At 36.9% G+C, this 24,545-nt stretch overlaps 1 protein-coding gene across 9 annotated transcripts in view; it reads left to right on the forward strand.

Annotated features, from left to right (window-relative positions):
- LOC105728198 (contactin-4) overlaps positions 1-24,545 on the forward strand; it is a 973,166-nt gene that overhangs the window by 819,493 nt on the left and 129,128 nt on the right. For all 9 annotated transcript variants that reach the window (XM_064361938.1, XM_064361945.1, XM_064361939.1 and 6 more), the window contains one exon: positions 17,395-17,545. In XM_064361938.1, the coding sequence (XP_064218008.1) occupies positions 17,395-17,545 (151 nt within the window). The remainder of the gene's footprint in view (positions 1-17,394; positions 17,546-24,545) is intronic.

Consider the following 24,545-nt stretch of genomic DNA (forward strand, 5'->3'; position numbering starts at 1 on the left):
CCTGCCCAGTGGTCTTTTGAATATGACGTGACTTTTCCAGAACTGTATAATAGAAGAGCAGTAGCTTCTACCCTGAGGAAATTATATGTCTAATGGTTCAGTATCACAGGGGTTTTCCTGGCCTGTATGGTGGAACACATCTGACCCTGGCAGGACACTCAAATACCATAAAGTAACTGATGGCCCAATTAAAGTGAGGTGCAACCTTCAGCAATTATCTGGTTAATTTGGCATCGATCCAGATGATTGGTTCCCAAATTAGAAAAACATTAAGGCTAAACTAAAAGTTATTTCATAGGGACTTTCACAAGTGCTCATCTGCATCTAAGTCTGATTTCTCAACTGCCTTGTTGAGCCAGATTACAAAATAATCAAATGTGCTGAGTGTGATCAGCATCTAATGAGAGGACAATTGCCTTTCTTACTCAACTGCAGTCATCTAGGCAAGAGCTTAAGTTATCATGAAGAGGGAAGCTGTGCATTGGCTCTTAAAATCAAATTTGGTATCTTTATCAAGTTATTGAGCGTATACTTACCAGGAGTAGGAGGATGCCATTACTCAGTTTACTGTGAAAACTAACAGAATTACATGTGAAAGCCTTTGTAAACTTAAAGGTGTTTATGGCAATATTAAAAGGTTTTTGGCTTTTTTTTTTTTTCTCTTAGTATCCATACCAAAAACTTGCAGATAGTTATGACATCACCAGTAAATCCCATTTCTGTGTTTCTCAATTTTTGTGCAGATTACAGTCATCTGTGGAACTCCCATACTTTTTATCAACTAATTCAGTCTCTGGGCCTGGGACCCAGGCATTTTTCCTTAAAGCTCCCCAGGTGTGATTCCGAAAAACAACAGAATTGGGAAACTATTGTTTTAATTGATTAGGTTTATAATACTTGATTAAGAATACTTGAATACATTGAATTTTTCTAAAATATCGATTCTCAAGCTTTATCATGCATCAGAGTCATCTAGAGGACATGTTAATACACAGATTACTGAGCCATACCCTGAGAATTTCTGATACGGTAGTTCTAGGGTGGACATGTTTCTGGGTGATGTTGATGCTGATGCTGCTGATCCAAGACCACCCTTGAGAACCACATACTAAAATAGGAAATCTGTCCTACACAGAGGGCTTTTGTTCTTGTTTTTAAAAATTAAACCTAGTCTCCCTATCAAAACATCTGATTTTAGATCAAAAAGCACTCTGAATCCCAAGAACCCCTGTATAAGAGAAAGAGCAGGCATCAGAGATTCCAACCATGGCTGAAAGCCCCATTTCAACAAGAGAGTGAATAGGAATAAAGCACGCAGAATGTCTTGACAGACTACAATGTGATGATTGAGCTAAGGTGTTGCATGGTATGACTGTCGTGATGTCAACTGAGGGGAGACATTGAAAGCTGATAAATATTATGATAAACATTATGATAATCCCTTATATCAGTTCCCCCAAAGAAATGAGTTAGAGTTTAAAATATTACTCTAGAAGGCAGCCTAAGGCGTCACTGAGCATTAATACTTTATACACTATCCTATAACCAAAATCTCTGAATCTTCTGTAAAACTGCTGTGAAGGGATTATCCATCTTGAAGTTCATAGTCCTTTACATAAAGATATTTCCAATAAATTCCTCATAAAATGTAGAACTTCTCTCTTAAAAGGAGAAAAATTTGTGTCTTTTAGTAAAGAAGTAAAGTTTCTCATCAGTCAGTAGGAAATGTGTTATTTTTCTCTTTGTCCAGTCTGGGACTAATTTAACTCTGTTGTACTAATTCTAGTGAGATTGTTTTCTACTCTTCCCCTGTTTGAATTGAGTCATATTTTAATGTATTTACTACTTTATGTGTTTTACTATTATCTACCTCAAGTCTCTTTGAATTTGTCAATAAATAAATAAATAAAGTAACCATTTTTCCCCCTCCACCACCTTCTGGCAAAATTGATTGCATTTGGGGAGCCTAATCTAAGGAGTATTAATTAGATTGACATTCAAGATTTGGTAGTGGGGGTGATGTCATCACAATAGCTGAATAGGAAGGCCCAGACCCTTTTTCCCCAATGGACCAATTGCCATTGAGAGAAATAAAACCAGTTAAGAGATTTCTGCACTCCAGTCAATGTAAAACCAATAACATTAAAGCACCTTAGGAAAATTTATGGCACTTGCTTGCTAGACCACCTTCCACTCCCCACAACATAGCACAGAGCTATCAGTAGAAAACTTCCAGTTCCTAATTTCTTTCTGGAGAGGGAAAGAAAAGAGTGGAAGATACATCTAATATTTTTATTTTTGAGGGGGAAGTATTGCCCAAGGGAGTGGTTTCTGTTTTGCCTGAATCTAACTGATGACAGAAACTGGGCTTTGTGGGAGGCCCCCTGAGAACAAAGGCCATCAACGTGGCTTGATCTGCTATCAGCCTGTACCACAGGCACTAGGGGAGCTCCAGCACCAACAGAGAAAAATCTAATGCTTCCTGCCACACTAGAAAGTCCAAAGTACCTGATATAGACACCAAGGGAAGCTTGTGAGTAGAAAGCTGGGAAGCTCCTGAGTAGAAACCAACAAATCTTCAATTAGGAGTTTATATACAAAAGCCCAGACAATACGCATCATTAAAAAAGCCTTGAGAGATCTGCATAATCTCTAGCTGGACTGATTGCTCTCAGACTGCAAAGACTAGCAGAAGTGTCTGATTTTTCAAATGCCAGAATTCCAACAGAAGATAATAGAGCACACAAAGAAACCAGAAGACATGGCCCAACCAAAGGAACAAATTGTATCTACCGAAATCAACCCTAAAGAAACACAGGTATATGAATTGCCAAAGAATTCAAATTACTCTCATAAAGATAGTCAAATAATTAAAAGACAGTACAGATAGATAACTAAAGAAAAGCAGGTGAACGATGCATGAAAAAAATGAGAGTATCAACAGAAATAAAAGATGAAAACAAACCCCAAAAAATTCTGGAGCTGAAGAATACAATAAGTGAATTCAAAATGCAATACTCAATTTACTAGAGAGATTCAACAACAGGCTTGACCACACAGGGAAAAAAAAAAAAATCAGTGAATTTGAAGACCGATCGTTAGAAATTATTGAGGCAGAGGAGCAAAAAGGAAAAAATAATGAAGAAAAGTGGAGAAAGCTGAAGGGTCTATAGGACACCATCAAGTGCAACAATATAAGTATTATGTAATTTACAGTGAATAAAGACAGAAAAAGACAGAGAGCCTATCTGAAGAAAAAATGGCTGAAAACTTCCCAAGTATGGACGAGAAAATGGACTCACAGATTTTAGAAGCCCAAAAACTGCAACTAGGATGAATTCAAAGAGATATACACTGAGACACATTATAGTTGGTGTCAAAAGTCAGAGACCAAAAGAAAACCCTGAAAGCAGCAAGAGAAAAGCAACTCATCACATACAAGTATGCATCTTTAAGATTATCAACAGATTTATCAGCAGAAACTGCATGCTAGAAGGAAGTGGGATGATCTATTCAAAGTGCTGAAAGAAAGAGCTGCCAATCAAGAATACTATATCTGGCAAAACTGTCCTTCCAAAATGAGGAAGAAATTGAAACTTCCCCAGGTAAACAAAAGCTAAATGAGTTTATCACCACTAGATCTACTCTACAAGAAATCCTGAAGGGAGTCCTTCCACTTGTAATGAAAGGATGACAAACAATATGAAACCATATGAAAATTTAAAACTCCCAGCTAAAGGTAAACATACAGACAAATATAAAATCCTGTAGTATTGTAGGTACTTTTGTTAAATCTGGTATAGAGTTTTTTAAAAAGTATAAAAGGTAGCTATAAATCTATATTAATAGCTATACAATATGAAAGGAGGTAATTTGTGTCATCGGTAACATAAAGTGGGGTAGCAGGATGTAAATAAGGGGAGATTTTATATGTGATTGAAGTTAAATTTTTGCCAGCTTGAATAGATTATTATAAATTTAAGATGTGCTATGTAATTACAGTGTTAACCACAAAGATAGTATCTATATATATACACTAAGGGAATTGAGCAGGGAAGCAAAACATCATTTTTAAAAATCAAGGCAACACAAGGCTGGGTGCAGTGGCTCATGCTTCTAATCCCAGCACTTTAGGAGGCCGAGGCAGGCAGATCACTTGAAGCCAGGAGTTCAAGACCAGCCTGGCTGACGTGGTGAAACCCCATGTGTACTAAAAATACAAAGTTTAGCTGGGCGTAGTGCCACATGCCTGTAATCCCAGCTACTCCAGAGGCTCAGGCATGGGACTCGCTTGAACCCGAGAGGCAGGGGCTGCAGTGAGTGAGATCACAACACTGCACTCCAGCCTGGGTAACAGAGTAAGACTCTGTCTCAAAAATAAATAAATAAGAATTAAAACAAATAAAAATCAAGGAAACACAAAAGAAGACAGAAAGAGAAGAAAGGGGAAAAACAAAAGTTACAAGATACATAAAACAATTGAACAAAATGGCAATTATAAGCCCTTCCCTAATTATCTCTAATTATTTTAAATGTAAATGGATTAAATGCCCCAATTAAAAGATATAGATTGAGTGAGTGGATTAAAAACAAACTGGATCTAGCTATTTGCTGTCTAGAAGAGGCACACTTTAGATCTAGGGGAACACACAAGCTGAAAATGAAAGAATAGAAGAAAATATTACATGCAAACCAGAACCTAAAGAGAGCAGGGGTGACCATATTAATATCAGACCAAATAAACTTTAAGACAAAAACTGTCACAAGAGACAAACATTATATAATGATAAAAGGATTGATTCATCAGAAAGATGCAGCTATTAGAACTATGTATGCACCTAACATTAGAGTTTCCAAGTGTATAAAGCAAACAATAGTAGGATACTTGGATACTCTATTTTCAATTATGGATAGAACAATCAGACAAAAGACAAATAAGGAAACAGAGGATGTGAACAACACCATATGCCAGTTGGACCTAACAAACATATAAAGAACACTGCACCCTACTACAACAGAATATGAAATCTACTCAAGCACACACAGAACAGTGTCCGATAGAGACCATATGTTAGGATACAAATAAGTTTTAACAGATTTAAGAAAACTGAAATCATATATAATATTCTCTCTGACTATAATGGAATTAAACTAGAAATTGATAGCAGAGAGAAAACAGGAAATCCACAAATATGTAAAAATTAAACAACTCATTCTTAAGCAACCAGTGGGTTGAAGAAGAAGTCACAGTGTAATTTAGAAAATATCAGGAGACAAATGGAAATGAAACTACAACATACCAAAACTATGGATGCAGCAAAAGCAGTAATAAGAGTGAGGTTAGTGATGATAAATACTTACATTAAAAAAGAAGAGATATCTCAAATCAGCATCCTAACTTTGCACTGCAGAGAACTAGAAAGATTTTTAAAACTGACAAATCGAGAGAAGTAACAAAATAATATATGTTAGAGCAGAGATAAAGGAAATAGAGAATACAAAACTAATAGGAAAAAAATCAATGTAAGCAAACATTGATTTTTAAAAAGGTCAACCAAATTGACAAATCCATAGCAGACTGAGAAAAAAGAGAGAAGATTCAAATAAATAAAATCAGAAATTAAAGAAGAGACATAAAACAAATGATTCAGAAGTAAAAAGGAGTATAAAAGACCACTATAAATAATTATGCACCAAAAAATTGGATAACCTAGAAGGAGCAGATAAATTGCTAGAAACATACAACTGCTTAAGACTGAGTCTTGAAGGAATAGAAAATGTGAATAGACTTATAACTAATAAGGAGATTGAAGCAGTAATTTAATCCTCCTAATAAACAAAATCCCTGGACCAGATGCCTCACTGGAGAATTCAACCAAATATTTAGAGAACTAACACTAGTTTTCCCAAACCCTTCGAAAGAACTGAAGAAGTGGGACCACGTTTAAACTCATTCTGTAAGCTCAACATTATCCCAAAACCAAAAACAAACAAGGATGCAAGAAAACTACAGACCATAACCCTGATGAACATTGATCCAAAAATCCTCAACAAAATATTAGCATACTCAATTCAGCAGCACATTAAAAGGATTATACCTGAAATGCAAAATGGCTCAACATACAAAAATCAATATAATATGCTACATTAGCAGAATGAAGGACCAGAACCACGTGATTACTTCAATTGATGAAGAAAAAGTATTTGACCAAATTGAATACCATTTTTCTCTCTCTTTCTTTCTTTCTGTCTTTCTTTCTTTTTCTTTCTTTTTTTTTTTTTTTTTTGAGACAGGGTCTCACTCTGTGGCCCAGGCTGGAGTGCAGTCATGTATGTGATCTTGGCTTACTGCAACCTCTGCCTCCCAGGTTTAAGCATATCTCCCACCTAGGCCTCCCAAGTAGCTGGGACTACAGGCGCATGCCACCACGCCTGGCTAATTTTTCTATTTTTAGTAGAGACAAGATTTCACCGTGTTGGCAAGGCTGGTATCAAACTCATGATCTCAAGTAATCCTCCTGCCTCAACCTCCCACAGTGCTGGGATTACAGGCGTGAGCCACTGTGACCAAACTAACTCAATACCTTCTCATGATAAAAACACTCAACAAAGTATAGAAGGAAACTACCTCAACCTAATGAAAGCCGTATACGAAAAAGCCATAGCTAACAACATGCTTAGCGGTGAAAAACTGAAAGCTTTTTGTCTAAGATCAAGGCAAGGATACCCATTCTCAGCACTTCTATTTAACCTAGTTTTGGAAGTACTAGACAGAGCAATTGGACAAAAAAATAAATAAGTAAATATATAAAAGGCATCCAAATTGGAAAGAAGTAAAATTAATCTCTGTCTGCAGATGACATGATCTTATATGTAGAAAGCTATAAAAAAAACAAACAATTTTAGCTAAGTTGCAGGATACAAAATCAACACACAAAAATCAATAGCATTTCTACACACTTATAACAACCAATCTGAAAAGGAAATTGAGAAAATAATACCACTTGTAATAACATCAGAAATAATAAATCTCAGGAATAAACCAAGGGGGCAAATATTTATACTGAAAATTACAAAATATTGCTAAACAAAGTCAAAAAACATAAACATAAATAGACACTCATCCCTGTATTTGTGGGTTAGATTTTAACTATTATTATTGGAGTGTCCATTCTACCTAAAGTGACCTACAGATTCAGTGCAATTTCTATCAATATCCCAATGGCATTTTTTGCAGGCATAGAAAAGAAAATTCTTAAATTCATACAGAATTTCAAGGGGCCCATGAATAACTAAAATAATGTTGAGAAAAGAATAACAAATTTAGAGGCCACACGTTTCCTGATTTCAAAACATTCCCCCAGAATGCCAGTAATCAGGATAGTGTGCTGCTGACATAAAAATAGATGTAAAGATTAATAGAACAAAATAGAGAGCCCAGAAATAAACTATAGTGTCCATGGCCAAATAATCTTCAACAAAGATACCAAGACTCTGGTGAAGAGATAGTCTCTTCAACAAATGATGTTGGAAAAACTGTATATCCATATGCAAAAAATGAAGTTGATCTTTTAAACTATACAAAACATTTTTATAAAATGGATCAGAGATGTAAACATAAAACTATAAAGTCCTAAAAGAAAATAGAGCTTCAGTACATTGGATTTGGCCATCATTTCCTGGATATGACACTAATACCACAGTTAAAAAAAAAAAAAGACATTAGGATTACTTCAAACTTAAAAACTTCTGTGCAGATAAGGAAACAAATCAATGGAGCAAAAAGACAACCTATAGAATGGAAGATCATATGAGGAGCATTCAAAAAGTACATGGAAAATGCATATTATGAAAAAAATTATGCATGGATTTCAAAACGTTTTTTGCACTAAAACAAATTTCTACTAATGTGTTATAATATGTCTGATCAGAATCCAGTTTGAGGGACTAAGAAAGATAAAGCATCAGTTTGGAATAGCCTGTATCAGAACAGCATGAATTCTGCCAAAATTGAAGAAAGAACAAACATCAAATTGATGGTAAATATTGGGTAGCAAAATGGTGACATTGTTGATGCTTTACCAAAAGTTTTTGGAGAAAATGCTCCAAAGAATCAGTGGTTTATAACTGGATAACTTGTTCTGAGAAAAGACAAAACAATTTTCAAGATGAAGGCTGTAATGACAGACCATCCATGTCAATTTGCAAGGAAAAAAATTAAGCTTATCTGTGCCCTATTTGAAGTGGACTGATTAACACCAGAAACAATAGCCATCACCAGAGACATCTCAATTGGTTCAGCTAACACAATTCTGACAAAATTGAAGTTGAGCAAACTTTCTACTCAATGGATGACAAAATCATGTACCCAGATCAGCTGCAGACAAGAACAGAGCTTTCAATCAAAATTTTAAACTAGGGTCAGATTTTGAATTTAAAAGTGGGATCAAGATCCTGAAGCATTTCTTCAAAGGGTTGTAACAAGAGATGAAACATGGCTTTACCAGTACAATCACAAAGACAAAGCGTAATCAAAGAAATGGCTACAAAGAGGTGGAAGTGGTTCAGTCAAAGAGAAAATCAACTGGTGAAGAGCAAAGGTCATAGCAACAGTTTTTTGAGATGCTCAAGGCATTTATCTTATTGACTTTCTGGAGGGCCAAAGAATGATAACATCTGCTTAATATAAGAGTGTTCTTAAAAAGTCAGCCAAATCTTTAGCAGAAAAATGCCCAAGAAAACCACCAAAGAGTCTCCCTCTACCACAACAATGTTCCTGTTCATTCCTCTGACGATTTTGATGAGAAATCATTACATCTCCACCTTACAGTCAGAATATTAGAAACAGAATTGCCATGTGATCTAGCAGTCCTAACTTTTGGTATATATTCAAAATAATTGAAAACAGCATGCTGAAAAGAGATTTGCACACCTATATTAATTGCAGTATTATTCATAACAACCAGGAGGTGGAGGCAACCTAAATGTCCATGGATAGTTGAAAGGATAGAGAAAATGTGTTTATATATATACGGTGGACTGTTATTTCTATTATGTATTACAACATAAATGATCCTTGAGGACATTATGCTAATGAAACAAGCCAGTCACAAAAAGCAAATAATGCATGATTCCACTTTGTGAGATGTCTAACGTAGTCAAACTCATGGAAACAGAAAATAGTGTTGTTCCCAGGGTCTGGGAGAGAGGAGGAGGAAATGGGGAGTTGGGTAATGGGTATCAGCTTTTAGTATTACAAAACAAAAACGTCTAGTGATGAGCTGCACAACAGTATGCATATAGTTAATACTACTGTACTGTACACTTAAACATTGTCAAGATGGTAAATTTCATATGCTTTTTGCCACAATAAAAAAATGAAAGATTTAGTAGCATTTTTCAAACTTGAAGACTCATACGAATTATTTGTGAATTTTGTTAAGTTTAGATTCCAATTTCAGGTCTGAGGTAGGGCCTGGGATTCTGCATTTCCAGCAAACTTCAAGGTGATGCCAATGCTTCTGCTCTAGGGATCACATTTTCAGTGGCAAAAAATTGTAAAATCACAGGTCTGTGTCTCTCTCGTAGCAGATGGAGTTCAGGAGTGTGTATGTTTAGCAAGCTTCTCTGGGTGATTTTTATGGTCAGTTAAATTGAATTTAATTGAGGTGCCACAGATCTATAATCTGCTTTCTAGATCTCTTTGTTATCCAATTTAAACCATCACAGCAGAGTACCTTTCTAACTCATAAGATCAAGCAAATGTTGGAAGGAGGACAGGGCTGTTCTGTTAGTATAACCACCCTGTGTCCAGTTAATCCATGTTTCCATTGTTACATTATTCAAGAGCGCCACATGACCCAACAAAATTTCTATCAGTCATGTGGGGCATTTTTTTTTAAAACAGGAAGGAGGGCATTGGCTCCAACAACATTCAATCTCTTCTTTTTCCAACATGAGAAGACCATGGTTCTTCTAGACTCCCAAAGAAAGTCATTTGCACTTAGTGTAAGGCCTGTTGCTTTTGGTAAAGTCTTTTGAATGTGATGAAAATGAACATAGCACAAAGGCAAAATATGTGCTCTCATTGCCTGCAAAACTGTTTCTGGTGCTTTATTGAACGAGCATGGTAAGGAAGATACCAGTCACTGCCACATTACATAAACATAGCTCACCTACATTGTAATATGGTTCTGGTGAGGCTGCCTGCCTAGAGTAGAGCCTGTATCGCTGAAGCACATGAAACTGCTGTGATACCCTGTCTCACAAAGCCTCAGGGAACACATGGTTTGAGCAAGTAGACTCAAAGTGAAGTTGTCAACTTCTCAGTGCTGGGTCAGCTTGGGCATACTTAGGGAGGAAAGAGGAGACCATGTGCTTCTGCAGAACAAGCCCCAAATCAGGGGCAAGCTGAACTTCCGGGGTACACTTGCCCTGTTACCTTCCCCTAAGTGTATGTGGTGGGAAAAGTAGGGAAAGGTAGCTACCTGTTAGAGCTAGCTCAGCAGGAGCTGATTCTATGTATCTCTTCTCAACCCAGCATTCAGTGACTTCATGTTGATAGCTTGAAATTGGCCAAAGTAGGAGTATTTACACCACAGAAATTGTCAAAGACTACAAACCAAATTCTTTGGTGTTTTGTTGTGTTTTGTTTAGAGAGCCACTTATGGTAAAAAATATTTACCATCATACCAGTTCAGATGATTTAGTAGTATAAACAGCCCATGTGGTAGTTCTTGGATAATTTGTTTTATTAGACTGAGGTACAACTTCAAAGAGGATGTTATGTCCTGAACACAGGCCTGGAAGTTCAAGAAGCCATTCACAGCCCTATATGAAGGATAAAAAGGGATGTGGTATCCAGGCAAAGCCTCTTGAGAAGGGAATTTCCTGTTTTGAATTGAATCTCTGACTTCTTTGCTGCAACATATATTAATTCATCAAGTATTAATTAAATACCAGCTTTTTTTATAATACACAAAAGGAAAAGAGGCTCTTATTTGAATTATGCCATAAGTCAGACAAAAGAAAGATTGTTGCTTATTGGCAGGGCATGGTGGCTCATGCCTATAATCCCAGCACTGTGGGAGGCCGAGGCAGGAAGATCATTTGAAGTCGGGAGTTCAAGATCAGCTTGGCCAATATGATGAAACCCTATCTCTACCAAAATAAAATAAATAAATAAATAAATAAAAATTAGCCAGTTGTGGTAGCACACACTTGTAGTCCCAGCTACTCAGGAGGCTGAGGCAGGAGAATCACTTAAACCCAGGAGGCAGAGGCTGAAGTGAGCCGAGATCACACCACTGCACTTCAGCCTGAGTGACAGAGCAAAACACTGTCTCAGATTAAAAAAAAAAAAAAAAAAAAGATTGTTGCTTTTTAAAAATTGAGTTAATTCTTTCAATAGGTTTATTGATTAAAAATCAACTTTGTGTCAAGCACTATGCCAAGTCCAAGGGATATACAGATCCAAGATACGTATTCTTGCCTTCAAGGCACTGATGTTCCAATAATAGCTAATAACAAGAGCTACTATTTCCTAACCACTGAAATTCTAGGATTCTTACTATCATAGACAGATGACTCTCATCGGTTCATTCAGCAGACATTGTATACTATTCACTACCTGCCTGACCAAGGGCATGAATTTGCATAAGAGTTTAGGACACTGACAAATAAATGAAATATCACCAATTTAGACTGATATAAGAAGGTCAGTGTGATTACAGAGTATTTAAAATGCATACTGTCTTATTATCTTTATATGGATAGGATGGCTCAAAGGAGGTTAACAAATTAGCAACTGAAGCCCTACTTAAAGCATTATGTAAGAATTATTTCTAATCAACATCTTGATTATTTGTATAAGAAATGATGTTGAAAATGTCTTTAAAATATTTTTCTGGGAATAAGAAGAATTTCCACCTATGTTCCCATAACTAAGTTTTGACTTTTCAAATCTTTTATAAAAATAAAAATAAAAAGGCTATGCCTGATCCTACTTGTTGGCAGAGAAAGCATTGATGAGAGATCTTGAAATGGCTCCTGTGCTCAAAAGTATTTGTCAGTTATCATAGAGCCTGAAGTGCCAATATTGAAGACTTATTTCTTATCCATACCAGCATGCAATACTCAGCAGTAAAAAGGAACAACACAACCGTGTGGATGGATCTCAAGAACATTATACTGAAAAACCTCCCAAAGGTCACATACCACATGAATACACACCACACACATACAGACTCTGACACACACACATATGTATATAAAACATTCTCAGAATGACTAAACTATAGTAATGGGGGAGAGGTTAGTGGTTTCCAGGGGTTACAGAGGGGAGATAGGCAGACGCTGGATATGACTATGAAGGGGAAGCAAGAGGAAGATCCTTGTGACAATAGAATGGTTCCCTATCTCGATTTCCATGGTGCTTTTGCCCAGTCTACATGTGTGATATATACACATTATACCAATTATCAGTTTATTTGCTTTGATGTTTAACTGTATCTACATAAGATGTAACCATTGGGGGAGACTGGGTGAAGGATGCATAGGACCTCTCTGTATGATATTTGGAACTTTCTGTGGGTCTATAAGTATTTCAAAATAAGAATTTTCTGTTTTCAAACAATGATGTGTTTCTCTTACTCCACGAAATTTTTCAGCATAAAAAAAGTCCCTGATAATTGTGGTGGGGTTAGTGCAGTAGTGGAAGTAGCAGTGGAGAAGGAAGGTATGAAGTTCTTAATCTGGATCAAATACTGTGCTAAGTACTTTATGTTCAATACATGTATTATTTAATCCTCAAAACAATGTCATGATTGTAAATATTTTTATAATAACTTGCCCAATGGAATGGGAGTTTATAAACCCAAGAGCTGCCCATGGAAGAAGTATTATTAGAGCCATCAGAAAACAGGGCATTCAATGAATTAGACCAAAACAATAGGAGGATGGATATTAGGCACATTACAAGGGCTACATCATGGTACATCAAAATGGAAAAATTATCTACTTCAGAGTTGTGTTCAAAGTCTCCTTGTGAATATCATTCATAATCAGAAAGCACTGTTTTTAGAGGGCCTCACTGTCACCCAGGCTGCAGTGCAATGGTGTGATCCTAGCTCACTGAAGCCTTGAACTCCTGAGTTCAAGTGATCTTCTCACCTCAGCCTTCCAAGAAGCAAGGACTACAGGCATGTACCACTACACCTGGCTAATATTTTGTTTTTTTGTGTGTGTGGTGACTGAGTCTCACTGTGTTGCCACAGCTGGTCTTGAACTCCTGGTTTCAAGTGATCCTCCTGCCTTGGCCTCCCAAAGTGCTGAGATTACAGGCCTGAGCCACCATACCTGGCCTCAGAGAGGGCTGATTTTTGAATCAGCCATTCTGAAACAGTGGACCTAGAAAGAAGAAGTCTTCTACCAATAGCCTGCTTTCTAGATAGCAATCCAACAGGCCAGAAGAAATTTGGAGTCTCATAATCTGATACCAGTATTTTCTCCTCAGTAGTAAAATGATTTGAATTAATGCATTCACTCTGAGCTTGTTTTTAGGGAATGATGAGGTAATTGTTAAAGAGAGTTGACAAAGGTTAAAGTAATAAGAAATGCTGAACTTCCAAAAAAAGCTGGCCTTAATATTCTCCTCAACTGGCAGTGTTCCCAGTGATGCTTCTATCACAGCCTGTGATAGAACTGGCATGCATAATAATCCTTTCTTCTTCAATAATATAGTAAGACATCATATCCATATATTTCCCAAATAGGACTGCCACTGCATATCTACTTAAGGAGTTATAATTCTACTGTTTCCCTTGAGAAATGATGCAAAGGCAAAAAACAAACAAACAAAAACAACTTTTGCTTTTGAGGGGTTCTGTTGGCGGCTTAAAATACTCTTGATAAATGACCAAAAGTCATTTAATTCACTAAAAACAAATAGCTGTGAATTACAAAGAGGGCTTCTCTTCAGCCAGATGCTTCTCACTGATAAAGTTAATATAATAAAGATCATTGATAAATAATAAAAAGTTGCATTTCTCACATAGAAGAGGCCCCATAATACAACTCATTCTAACACTGAGGGAGTGGTGCCCTCTAGCAGTGCATGTGAGAAATATTATCATTTAAGTATAATAAATATAGCAAATGAGGATCTCCCAGTATCTGAGCTACTCTCAGACTTAAGGGGTAATTTGACAGTTGGTTTTGTCTTTTCTGAGCTACTAGGAACCTACTGAAGTTTCACTTCCATGTGCACTAATTTTTAAGTGCCAGCAAAGGTTAGATTCTAATAGTGCCCTTTTGGGGACTTTACCAATGACTTTTAAAACCTCATTCTCTGTGGATGTCACATGAGACAGTTCCCTTTCACTTTTCTTCAAACCTCCCCTAGGTCAGCTTTTGGGGATCAGAATAAAGGGTACAAATAGGAAAAAGCACCATCCTACAAGCTGAACAACATCTCAGGTGCAAAAGATGGTCCCAAAATGGCAGAGTGTTAAGAAATCTATTAATGGCTCAAGTATTCAAAAACTGATGAAGTTCTGACAATTTTCCCTTAAAAGTACTGCAGTTTATGGTTACAACTGATAGATTTGCAGGGTTAGATAACATCAGAAGCTAATTAGGTAAATTGAGTAAACAAAAACTTGGATTTTTTTTTTTTTTTAAGATGCAGTCTAGCTCTGTTGCCCAGGCTGAAGTGCAGTGGTGCAATCTCAGCTCACTGCAGCTTCCACCTCCCAAGTTCAAATCATTCTCATGCCTCAGTCTCCCCAGTAGCTGGTATTACAGACATGCAACACCACATATAATTTTTGTATTTTTAGTAAAAACAGGATTTCGCCATGTTGGCCAGGCTGGTCTAGAACTCCTGGCTCATGTTATCCACTCACCTCAGCCTCCCAAAGTGCTGGGATTACAGTCATGAGCCACCATGCCCGGCTTTGAATTTTTAACTCCATTTTTAGTAGTGAAAGATGTTCAAGCTAGTCTTATCTCTAAGATATCCAAAAGATTATATGCACACAAATAGTACATTACAAATGCCTTTGAAACTGAAAGGTGTGTTTTCTGGTTTCTGTGTGTCTGATATGCTATTTCAAATCTTGTAAAGGCAAAATATAGTTTTTTGACAAATATGCCCATGTGTTATGCACAGTTTGATTTCTGTAAACTCATTTCAAATGCAACTGCAGAATTCCTCCTGAATGGATGAAAAGTATCTGCCTAAAGTGATAAAAATATATATGTGTAGAAAGATATAGTTTTAAGAAGGGATTTTTATATGATACAGATTTGTAACTCTATTTCACAAAATACCCTTAAAAATTTTTTTTCAAGAATACTTGACTTTTTTTTTTTTTTTTACATTTTTGAGTCAAGTCAGCAGTTTGCATTGTTTGCTCTGCTGAAACACTTTTCTGTGACATAAATTAGCTTATGTGGGATTGGTAAGTAGGGGAATGGTGTCAGTATAATATAGACGCTGGATCTGTTCAGATATTTTACTAAGTAGCAGCAACTAAACACAAAACCCACGAACACAGATTAACACAGCTAGCCAAGGGAAAATACCTACTGCACATGATTCCCATGCATGCCAAATTCTTTTTGGCGCAGTTTGGCCACGTACACCAACATGGCAGTGCTTATTGTGTAATTCTCAATCTTTCTGCAATTTGCACTTATTTCACAGCTTAGCAATCTCAACTCTTCCTTCTTTCTTCCATCAAGCTACCTTCTTATGCATGTGCACACACACATACATATATTGTATTTTTTGTAGTATTTATTATGAATCGAACTTATCTTTTTGATCATGTTTATATTTATGCTTGATATTTACTAGGATGGTTATTGTTTCTGTAGTGTTCTTGTTACATAAATATTGAGTAGGTACGTCCTGACCCTATCTTTTTCATAAACCTTACAATTTTCATTACGTAATTTTGCAGACCATACAAGAAATACATTTATCTCATTACAGCAAAAACATCTGTACACCTGTACTTGCACTCTACTTATTAATTGTACTTATTATCATTGAATTACTCCCTGAATTATAGACTCCCCTCATACACCTGAGGTAAACAGATTGAGATATCAATTACCTACTAGATTCATTTTTTAAATTTTACCTTCTCATAATACCAGCCCCATGTGTACATTGCATGGTCCCGTTAAAACGTAACCTTTCCATCTTTATTTGTTTCTAGGCAGTTACCGAAAGTATTTCCACAACAAATGAATATAATCAAGATTTAACTTGCTTCCACTGAAGCTTGTTTTCATTTTTAAAGATCATTAGCCTATGATTTAGGTACTTTTAAAAAATTGGCCCCCATTACTCCTGAAGCCCCTGCATTCATATAACACACACTCCCAGTCCTCCTTTAAGTAATTTGTGGTTTATATTTAAATTTTACATTCAATATGGTCTTAAATATTAAATTCCAGCAGGTCAAACTACAGTGAGTCAGGGTTTTAAAATATGATAAAATTAAGATTCCAAGAAATGAATCCTTCATTCCAAAATCTCTTCCTGCACATTAATTCAGTTAACTCAGAAGAAAATAGATATTTTCCAGGAAGATGTCTTTTGTTTTACTTTTGTGAGAATACAAATATATATCTTTTGTTTTAAGGAAGAAATCATTCTTTAATAGTATTTCCATATAACTATGTTACTGGTGTTAGCATGAGTGAATTTTTTAGAACACTAATGGTAAGCATATAATAGAGCTTTCTCAATACTTATGCTCCAAGAGCAAGTCACAGTTCTCCTAAATGATCCAAGCATTGCATTAGGCACTTGCAGTGAAAAGCTAAACAAAGCCCTGTTTTTAAGGAGAAACTTACCGAGGGTGATAATATAGACAGTTCAACACATTCTGTAATGGAGACACATATGAACAGAGTGCTATGGGATGAAGCAGAGGTGGTGACCATATCAGAGGGAATCCTTTACCTTACACAATAAAAAATAAATAAAAATAAATAAATTTCTTATGGAGTTCCTAATTTTGTTTCTTTCTCTTTTGATTTTCTGAAATTTTAAAATGTTTGTTCACTTGGACATAGAATAAATTTTCTTTAAAAGAATCCCTCAACAGGGAAATGAGAGTATTCTGTCTTGATCGTCACGGTGGTATATACCAAATTCATCAAACTATACACACACAAATGGTACATTTTACCAAATACAAATTATACCTCACGTTTAATAAATCTATCAAAACATGCAGTGCTACATACTTAAAAAAATTAGCTTCCTCCCTTTGGTGACCAAGGTGGCAATAAGTGTATTATAGAAAAAAAAAGACTAAGGAATTATCTCATGGAAGGCTGTCTTGAATGATAATTATTTTTTGTACTGTCTTTCAGCTGTAGGTCCAGATTTTTCAAGAACACTCTTGAAAAGAGTAACTCTTGTCAAAGTGGGAGGTGAAGTTGTCATCGAGTGTAAGCCAAAAGCATCTCCAAAACCTGTTTACACCTGGAAGAAAGGAAGGGACATATTAAAAGAAAATGAAAGGTACTATCTTGAATTATTTTCAATATTTGGTTTACGTGTAATAATTTGTTGTTCTGTTATTAATAGTTCTAAGGGGAAGGTGGGGTTACTATCTGCTATTCCTGAACTAAGTGTTAAAAAAGAACAGAAGCTTTGGAAGGGTGAGTGGTGAGTTACTGATCTTTATAGTCCTTCTGGATTTGGGAATTCTACAAAGCACTCCCTGCAGAGAAAGATCACATGATCCCTGTGAAGACTGCCAGAGCTGCCTTAAGGTGAACAGTTACAAACATCCTCTATGATTTTAGCCTGAATTTTTTGTAGATTTGCCCACCTTTTCCCATCCTAACTCCTTTGGCATATGTAAATAAGTCCACATCTTATTTGCTATGATAACCCTTCAATTATTTGGCAGTAGCTATTATGTCTCCTGTTAGTTTTTCCCTTTTGGGGGCTATCTCTAATTTCAAAACTCATTCTTCATACAGCAGATTATTATGCTTGATTTTTATTTAAATTACATCTTTTTGAGACAACAGGTTTTTTCTTTCTAATATCTAAACTCTTCATCTGTATATTTTTTATATATGAATTACATCTAGAATGTATGTAGTGTATACAATGCAAATATATAGGAGTTATTTGAGGTGCTACATTAGCTTACACGAAATGGCAGGTGTCTCTAAGACCTTTTCTTGGCTGTTACCCCTATAAAATATCCCCTGTCGTTTTCTGTAATCTACTCAATCGGTTGCAAAATTGTAATTATTCATGAATCTGTTTGTCACCTATAAGACAGGATTTGCCAGCTGTAGATACAATGATTTTGATTATAATGCTAAAGGTCAAGTACTCAAGAATGAAAGAAGGAAGCCTGTAAAAATGTGTATGTATCTACCCTTTACACCTGTACACCTTTGGATTTGCATATACAAATTAGATCTGATGATGACAGTGTCCATTTAAACAGTTTTTGTAAACAAACCTGATATGGTTTATAAATGGTGTATTCACACATATTTTTTTTAACACTTGCTATGTACTACAGAGTAGCACATGTATTGAATTCATAGTATACATCCCTTTCTGATTTCTGGTATATCAAGAAAGCAGTGTAATTCATTGAATGTTGACATGGCATTTGTAGCCAAACCTGAAAATTGATAGCACAGTTGCTTATTTTGCAGTCTTTAACATGAGATTCATTTTCTATTTTATTTACTTCAGTGTTTCTTAAAATGTGGTACATGAGATTACTTTTAATAGTTACATATTTCCTTTTAATATAGTTGGAATATAACTAGTATGTATCACATGTATTGCTCAGAACAAGGTTACATTTTAAAAGTTTTAATTTTAAAATGACATTAAGAAAATAATATGGGTATTAGACATGTTAAAAACCGTGAATGAATTAAGTTATAATAACACTGTTAGTCAATCAGGAGAAGCTAAGCTGTGCTACTATAACAAGCAACCCTTAGTCCTGGCTTATAACAACAAAAGGCAATTTCTCTTTCTCACCCCATGCACATCAGGGGTCTGGTGGGGGCTCTGCTCCTGTCTAAGGCCAGGCTGGTGGATCAACATGCTCTGGAACACTGCCATTGCAGAAGGAAAAGAGCCAAATGTGCATGGGTTCTTAAAGCTTCTGCTTAGAAGTGCAACACTGCATTTTCACTCACGTTTCTTTGACCAAAACAAGTCACGTGTTCCTGCAACCCAGAGGGAAATATAATCTTACTGTGTGCCTGGAAGAAAAGAGACAACCTAATATTTTGAACAGTATTAATGACAGCATACCACTGCTACAGCTTAACCATTGTTATAAGCTAATTAAATTACCTTTGGGAAAATAGTATGTCAGTATCAAGAATTCCATATGATAAGTGAATTTAGTTGATTATTTCTACAACTTGACTTACCACAAATTTCTGATTTGACTAATAGGGTTCGAATATGCTTCAACATTTATTTCGCACTAAACTATATATTTAAACTGAGGAAACTCCCCATCATTACCTAATTCCTGCTGTTTATCACCTCCACCTCCACTAGTGTCACCAGGCTGGTCCCAAACTATCAATATTAGCACTTATTCTCCACATGAGTACTGTGTTCTCACAGTTCTGATCCTCCCTCTCACCTTACTCAGAATGTATTAACCAGATATGATGATTTTGGTAATGCAAATGCATTGAAAGACTGGCCAGGTGTAGGGGAATGATGGAGACTTCAGCGTGTGCCCCATCCAAGGGAGACACCTGCCACTCAGCCATATAGAGACTCAGGTCAGGTGCCTCTCCATCTTATTGTTCTTCAAGAGAAACTAGAAATCGAGACTTTTGTTTGAGCTTCCAACTTTTATATGTCAGCAACTAATTTTTATTTTGATGGATGTACAATATAAACTGTGTGCCTATAGACCAAGTTTACTTCATGAGCTACTGGTTTTTAACTTCTGAGAAAGACACAGCAAGTGGAACATTTCATAATTTCTTAAATGGGTGAACAATAAGAAAGATTTTACAGTTGTTTTCTCACTGGCAGAGAAGAGATTCTGCCATTTTTCTCATTTCTTTCTGAAAGAGAAGAGGGAAAATTAAGTGGATGAGTGAGCAAAAGCAATCGTAGATGAAACTGATGAGTAAAAAAATTTTAGAACCCCTATTTTAGGAAAGGGTTAACCCGGTAGACCAACACAAAGTACAAAATTCTTTTCACTGAAGCCAAAGAAATGAGTAAACTGTTACTCTCATTAATGTGTAAATAAAAGCTTTTTATTCTTATACTTAAGAATTTCCCTCCACCCTTTTAAATATTAGACTAATACATTATGTCAAGCTAATGGATAATAAGCAGGAATAGGTATGCCACTAAATTTTTCCAAAAAGAATCTCAGACCTACAGCCTGCAGGTCACAGGCTTGGGTTTAGAATAGCAGCATGACTCTGTTTTGTGAATCTAGCCAATTCCAGTTTCAGTCCATGGAGCATTCACTGGGTATTTACCTTTGCTTGGCACTAGAGATAGAAAAAGGATACATGAACCTAGCCCTCAAGGTGCTCATAGACTAGCACAGGGGCCCAGTAGCACAATATCAATATAAATTTTTCAACAATCCTGAGGCATTTGTTATAAAGGTGATATATTGAGAAAGAGTACTAAAAAATGTAGGGCAGCAATAGATCATGGAGGCCTTGTATTTTATGTCTGTAGAGTTTAGACTTGAAACAGAAGACCATGGACAAGAATTGAAGGATTTTATGCAAGGGAGTGTGCAGTCATATGCGTGCTACAGAAAGATTACTGTGCCTACAACATGCAGAAGGAATCAGGGTAAGGCAAGGTTGAGGATGCAGAGAGGCCAATTCCAATAGCAGTCTAAGAAGAAAATCATAACACGTGGATCACATCAGTCTCCTGAAAGTGAAATAGAGAAGGCCAATATATAATTTACTAAAGGGTAGAATTTAAAACACTTAATGACTTAGTAAGTAGAAGGATTGAAAAAAGGAGGAGGAAAAAAAGAAAATGATTCCTAGGATTCCGTCTTGAGGAGCTGGTCAATGGCAGTGCCATTTGCTGCAGTAGTAAACAGAGAAGAAGCAAGACTGATGGGGGCAAATAAAGAAGTGACTGTTAGCATGTTGTATGTGAGGTGCCTGTAAGTGGTGATGTCATTCAAATGGAGATTTTCATTCAAGCATCACCTGCTCAGAGACACCTTTTCCCAGTAACCTACTTAAAATTGTAAAACTCTCCCCTTATTTTCCTAATTTATATATTTTACAGTATTTGTCACTATCCCACATACTGCATATTAACTTTTAAACCTTATTGTTTATTATTTTTTAGAGACAAGGTCTTGCTCCATTGCCCAGGCTTGACAGCAGTGGTGTGATTATAGCTCACTGCAACCTTGAACTCCTGGCCTCAAGTTATCCTCCCACCTCAGCCCCCTGAGAATCTAGAATCACAGGCACATGCCACCATGCCCAGCTAATTTTTTTTTTTTGGGTAGAGACAGAGTCTTGTTATGTTGCCCAGGCAGGTCTTGAATTCCTGCCCTCAAATAAACCTCCTGTCTTAGCCTCCCAAAGTGCTAGGATTACAGGCAGAAGCCACCACACCTTATCCACTTTTTAACTTTACTATCAGTCTTCTCCACCCTCCGCCCATTGGATTGTAAATTCCATGAGAATAGAAATTTGTGCCGCATCGTGTGTCTGTGTGTGTGTCTGTGTGTGTGTGTCTGTGTCTTAAACAGTACAAATTTAGATTCTTATACTTCTGGAGGTAAAAATTCTGCTACGGGTCTCATTGTTCTAAAAATCAAGGTTTCAGCAGAGATACATTCATTCTGGAGCCTCTAGGGGAGAATCTGATTCCAGCTTCTACAGGTCACCTCCACTCTTTGGCCTGTGATCCCTTTGCTCCATCTTTAAAGTTTAATGAAAAGTGAAGGAGGCAGGTCTCAATCGGTAGCAGTTTATTTAACCAGGGTTGAGGACCTGGCTGGGAAATACCTACATCACAGGAGCATCTGTTACTGGTGCTTTTTCAAAAGGGGGTTTGAGGATTTTTTAGTATTTAAAAGGGAAAGAGCAAGCAAGAGAGAAAAAAAAGGGAGGGAGGGTGGACAGAGAGGCAGATGCTTACATTCTTATGAGGCTGTGATCAGCTTCAGTACATCTACATTTTACTTGTGAAAAGAGGGCATTGAGGAAAAAGTCAGTTATGCGTTTGTTGCAGGGTCAGCCAAGGGAAAATTTCTGGTTTTGTCCTTGTCCTCTCCCTGGGAAGATAAGCTGATAATTGACATTGTCAGGGTGAGATTCAACAGAATTTGGTTTTAGGGTTAGATTATACGAGGGATATATGTATCCTGCAAGATTTAGGGGCTCACAAGGAATTTCATTTGTGGCACAGGCCATCTAGGGAGATATGCGGCCTTCTAGCATTGTGGGAATCTGGCTTATGGGTGAGGCTATGACACAGGGTTGCAAAATTACAGCTATCGGTCTGGGAACAAAAGGAAAGCAGTATTGTGTGACTCAGTTCCCAAGCTTAACTTTTTCTTTGGCACAGTGAGTTTGGAGTCCCAAGATTCTATTTTCTTTCATGCTAGTAAAGGCAAGTTCTTCTCCCATTCCATCACTCTGACCTCTTCTGCCTCCTTCTTCCATTTTGAAAGGCTTTTTTTTTTTAATTGGGCCTTCTGTGTATGTTTCGTTGCATTCTTTAACACTAAATGCTGCCTAGCGTAGCATAAGTGCTATATGGGTGTCCAATAGGAAACTGAAAGTACGGGTGTGAGTCCAGGAGTAGAGACAGAGATCCAGACATCATCAGTAGATAAGAAGCCATGGAGTACATACGTTCCTCCACAGAGAGTTCTATAGAATGAGAACATCTGTGGTTCAAAGGAAGGTACCCTGAGGAACAGACACATTCAGAGAATGAGCGGAAGCCACACCTGCTGGGAGGTTTGAAGGAGGAGACTCAAAGAGGCGGGAGAGCATCTAGGAGAAAGTAACAAACAGAAGCCAAGGGAGCAGAAAGGTGCAACAAGGAGTACGTACGCACTTGGTGTGTCTAAGACCTTCAAAAAAATAATGATGCAAGCATGACTGCTGGATTTAGGAACCTTAACTTTACCTTGAGTGGAGTACTTTTAGCCCATTGTGGACCAGTTTTAAAGACGCAATAAAATTGTGTAAACATCCATATTTTTAGGCATGTCTTGCCAGACTGAAATACATGTTTAGGTCTCTCTCACCCTCACAGTGTAATCAGATCAAGTCTAGCATTCTGTGAAAATATCCAACTGAAATAAGAATGAAATTCATGCTCATATGTCTTGCCTATAGACACTGATGTCTGCCTCCGAGGTGAAATTACATCATAACCCTAATTTGCCTCTCTTCCCAAAGGCTTTTGGAAGAGTTGAAATTCATGTAAGACATGGAAGGAAATCCCAGTGCAGGGCTGCACAACTCAATGTTGCATACAAGGTGTGAAACCTAGGTGGGAAGACGCTGGCAGTCTGGGAGGCAGAGCAAATGTGATGGCAGGTATTTGCCCAGAAGGCCGATAGAATCCTAGTGTGGAAAGGAAAGTTTATTGCTTCAGGCATTCCGTTTCTCTTCTGGAGGCAGAGTGTCTATATATGTGCTCTTAATGAGAAACCTGCCCTCAGGATATCTCTTATAGTTGCTGCAGAGCTATACAGCTCTGTTATTAGGAATTCTGCCCTGGGGAACAATTATGTTATTGCAATAATTAGAGGCAGTTCATCTCCATAATAATGGAAATCCTGCCTTGGAGGCAAAACAACATCAAAGCAACATGAGCATCACTGCTCTAGTTAGAATCTGTTGCCCTGCTTATTGGTAGTACTATCATTTTAATTTTGCATATGCAGTTACAGAAAGAGAGCTTATCCTGCTCTTCAAATTCAGACCAGAACTTCCTTCCATTACTTCAGTTTGTCTCTCCTAGAGCCATGGATAAAATAGTTACAGCTTTAAGCTCTCCTGAAGTGCAGTTACAAAAGAGTTTAGGGAGATTTGTTTTAAAAATGTTTGTCAGAATCCACAGCCCAGTCCTCTGGGAGATCCCATAAACTTACCCTCAGCAACAAGCCTTTTCTATGTTGGTATAGTATGTCATGCTATTTCATGGCCAGGGTTAAAATGATGTATAAATCCAGTGACTACCTGAGATGGGCCTGACCCTTTGTTCTAGTCATGTGGTATAGTAATACCACAGGACACACGTGTGGTTATACAACGCAAGACATATATATGGAATTTGTATATGAAACTACTTTTAAAAAGGTCTCCAATCTAAAGGTAACACTTGATTTTCAACAAAAAAAAAAAAATCTTTTGAAGTGTCTTCCATATTAATCCTCTCTTTGCAAGTAAGTCCTTTGCCACTCTCCTGGTTTTCAGCTCTTATCGTCTCTTGTATGAATTTTGCAATGATTCAACCAACCTCTTAAATGATTTCCTTA

Source organism: Aotus nancymaae, unplaced genomic scaffold (genome assembly GCF_030222135.1).
Source record: "Aotus nancymaae isolate 86718 unplaced genomic scaffold, 86718_ANA_hifiasm-v0.15.2.pri h1tg000046l, whole genome shotgun sequence".
In the NCBI taxonomy this organism is placed as follows: domain Eukaryota; kingdom Metazoa; phylum Chordata; class Mammalia; order Primates; family Aotidae; genus Aotus; species Aotus nancymaae.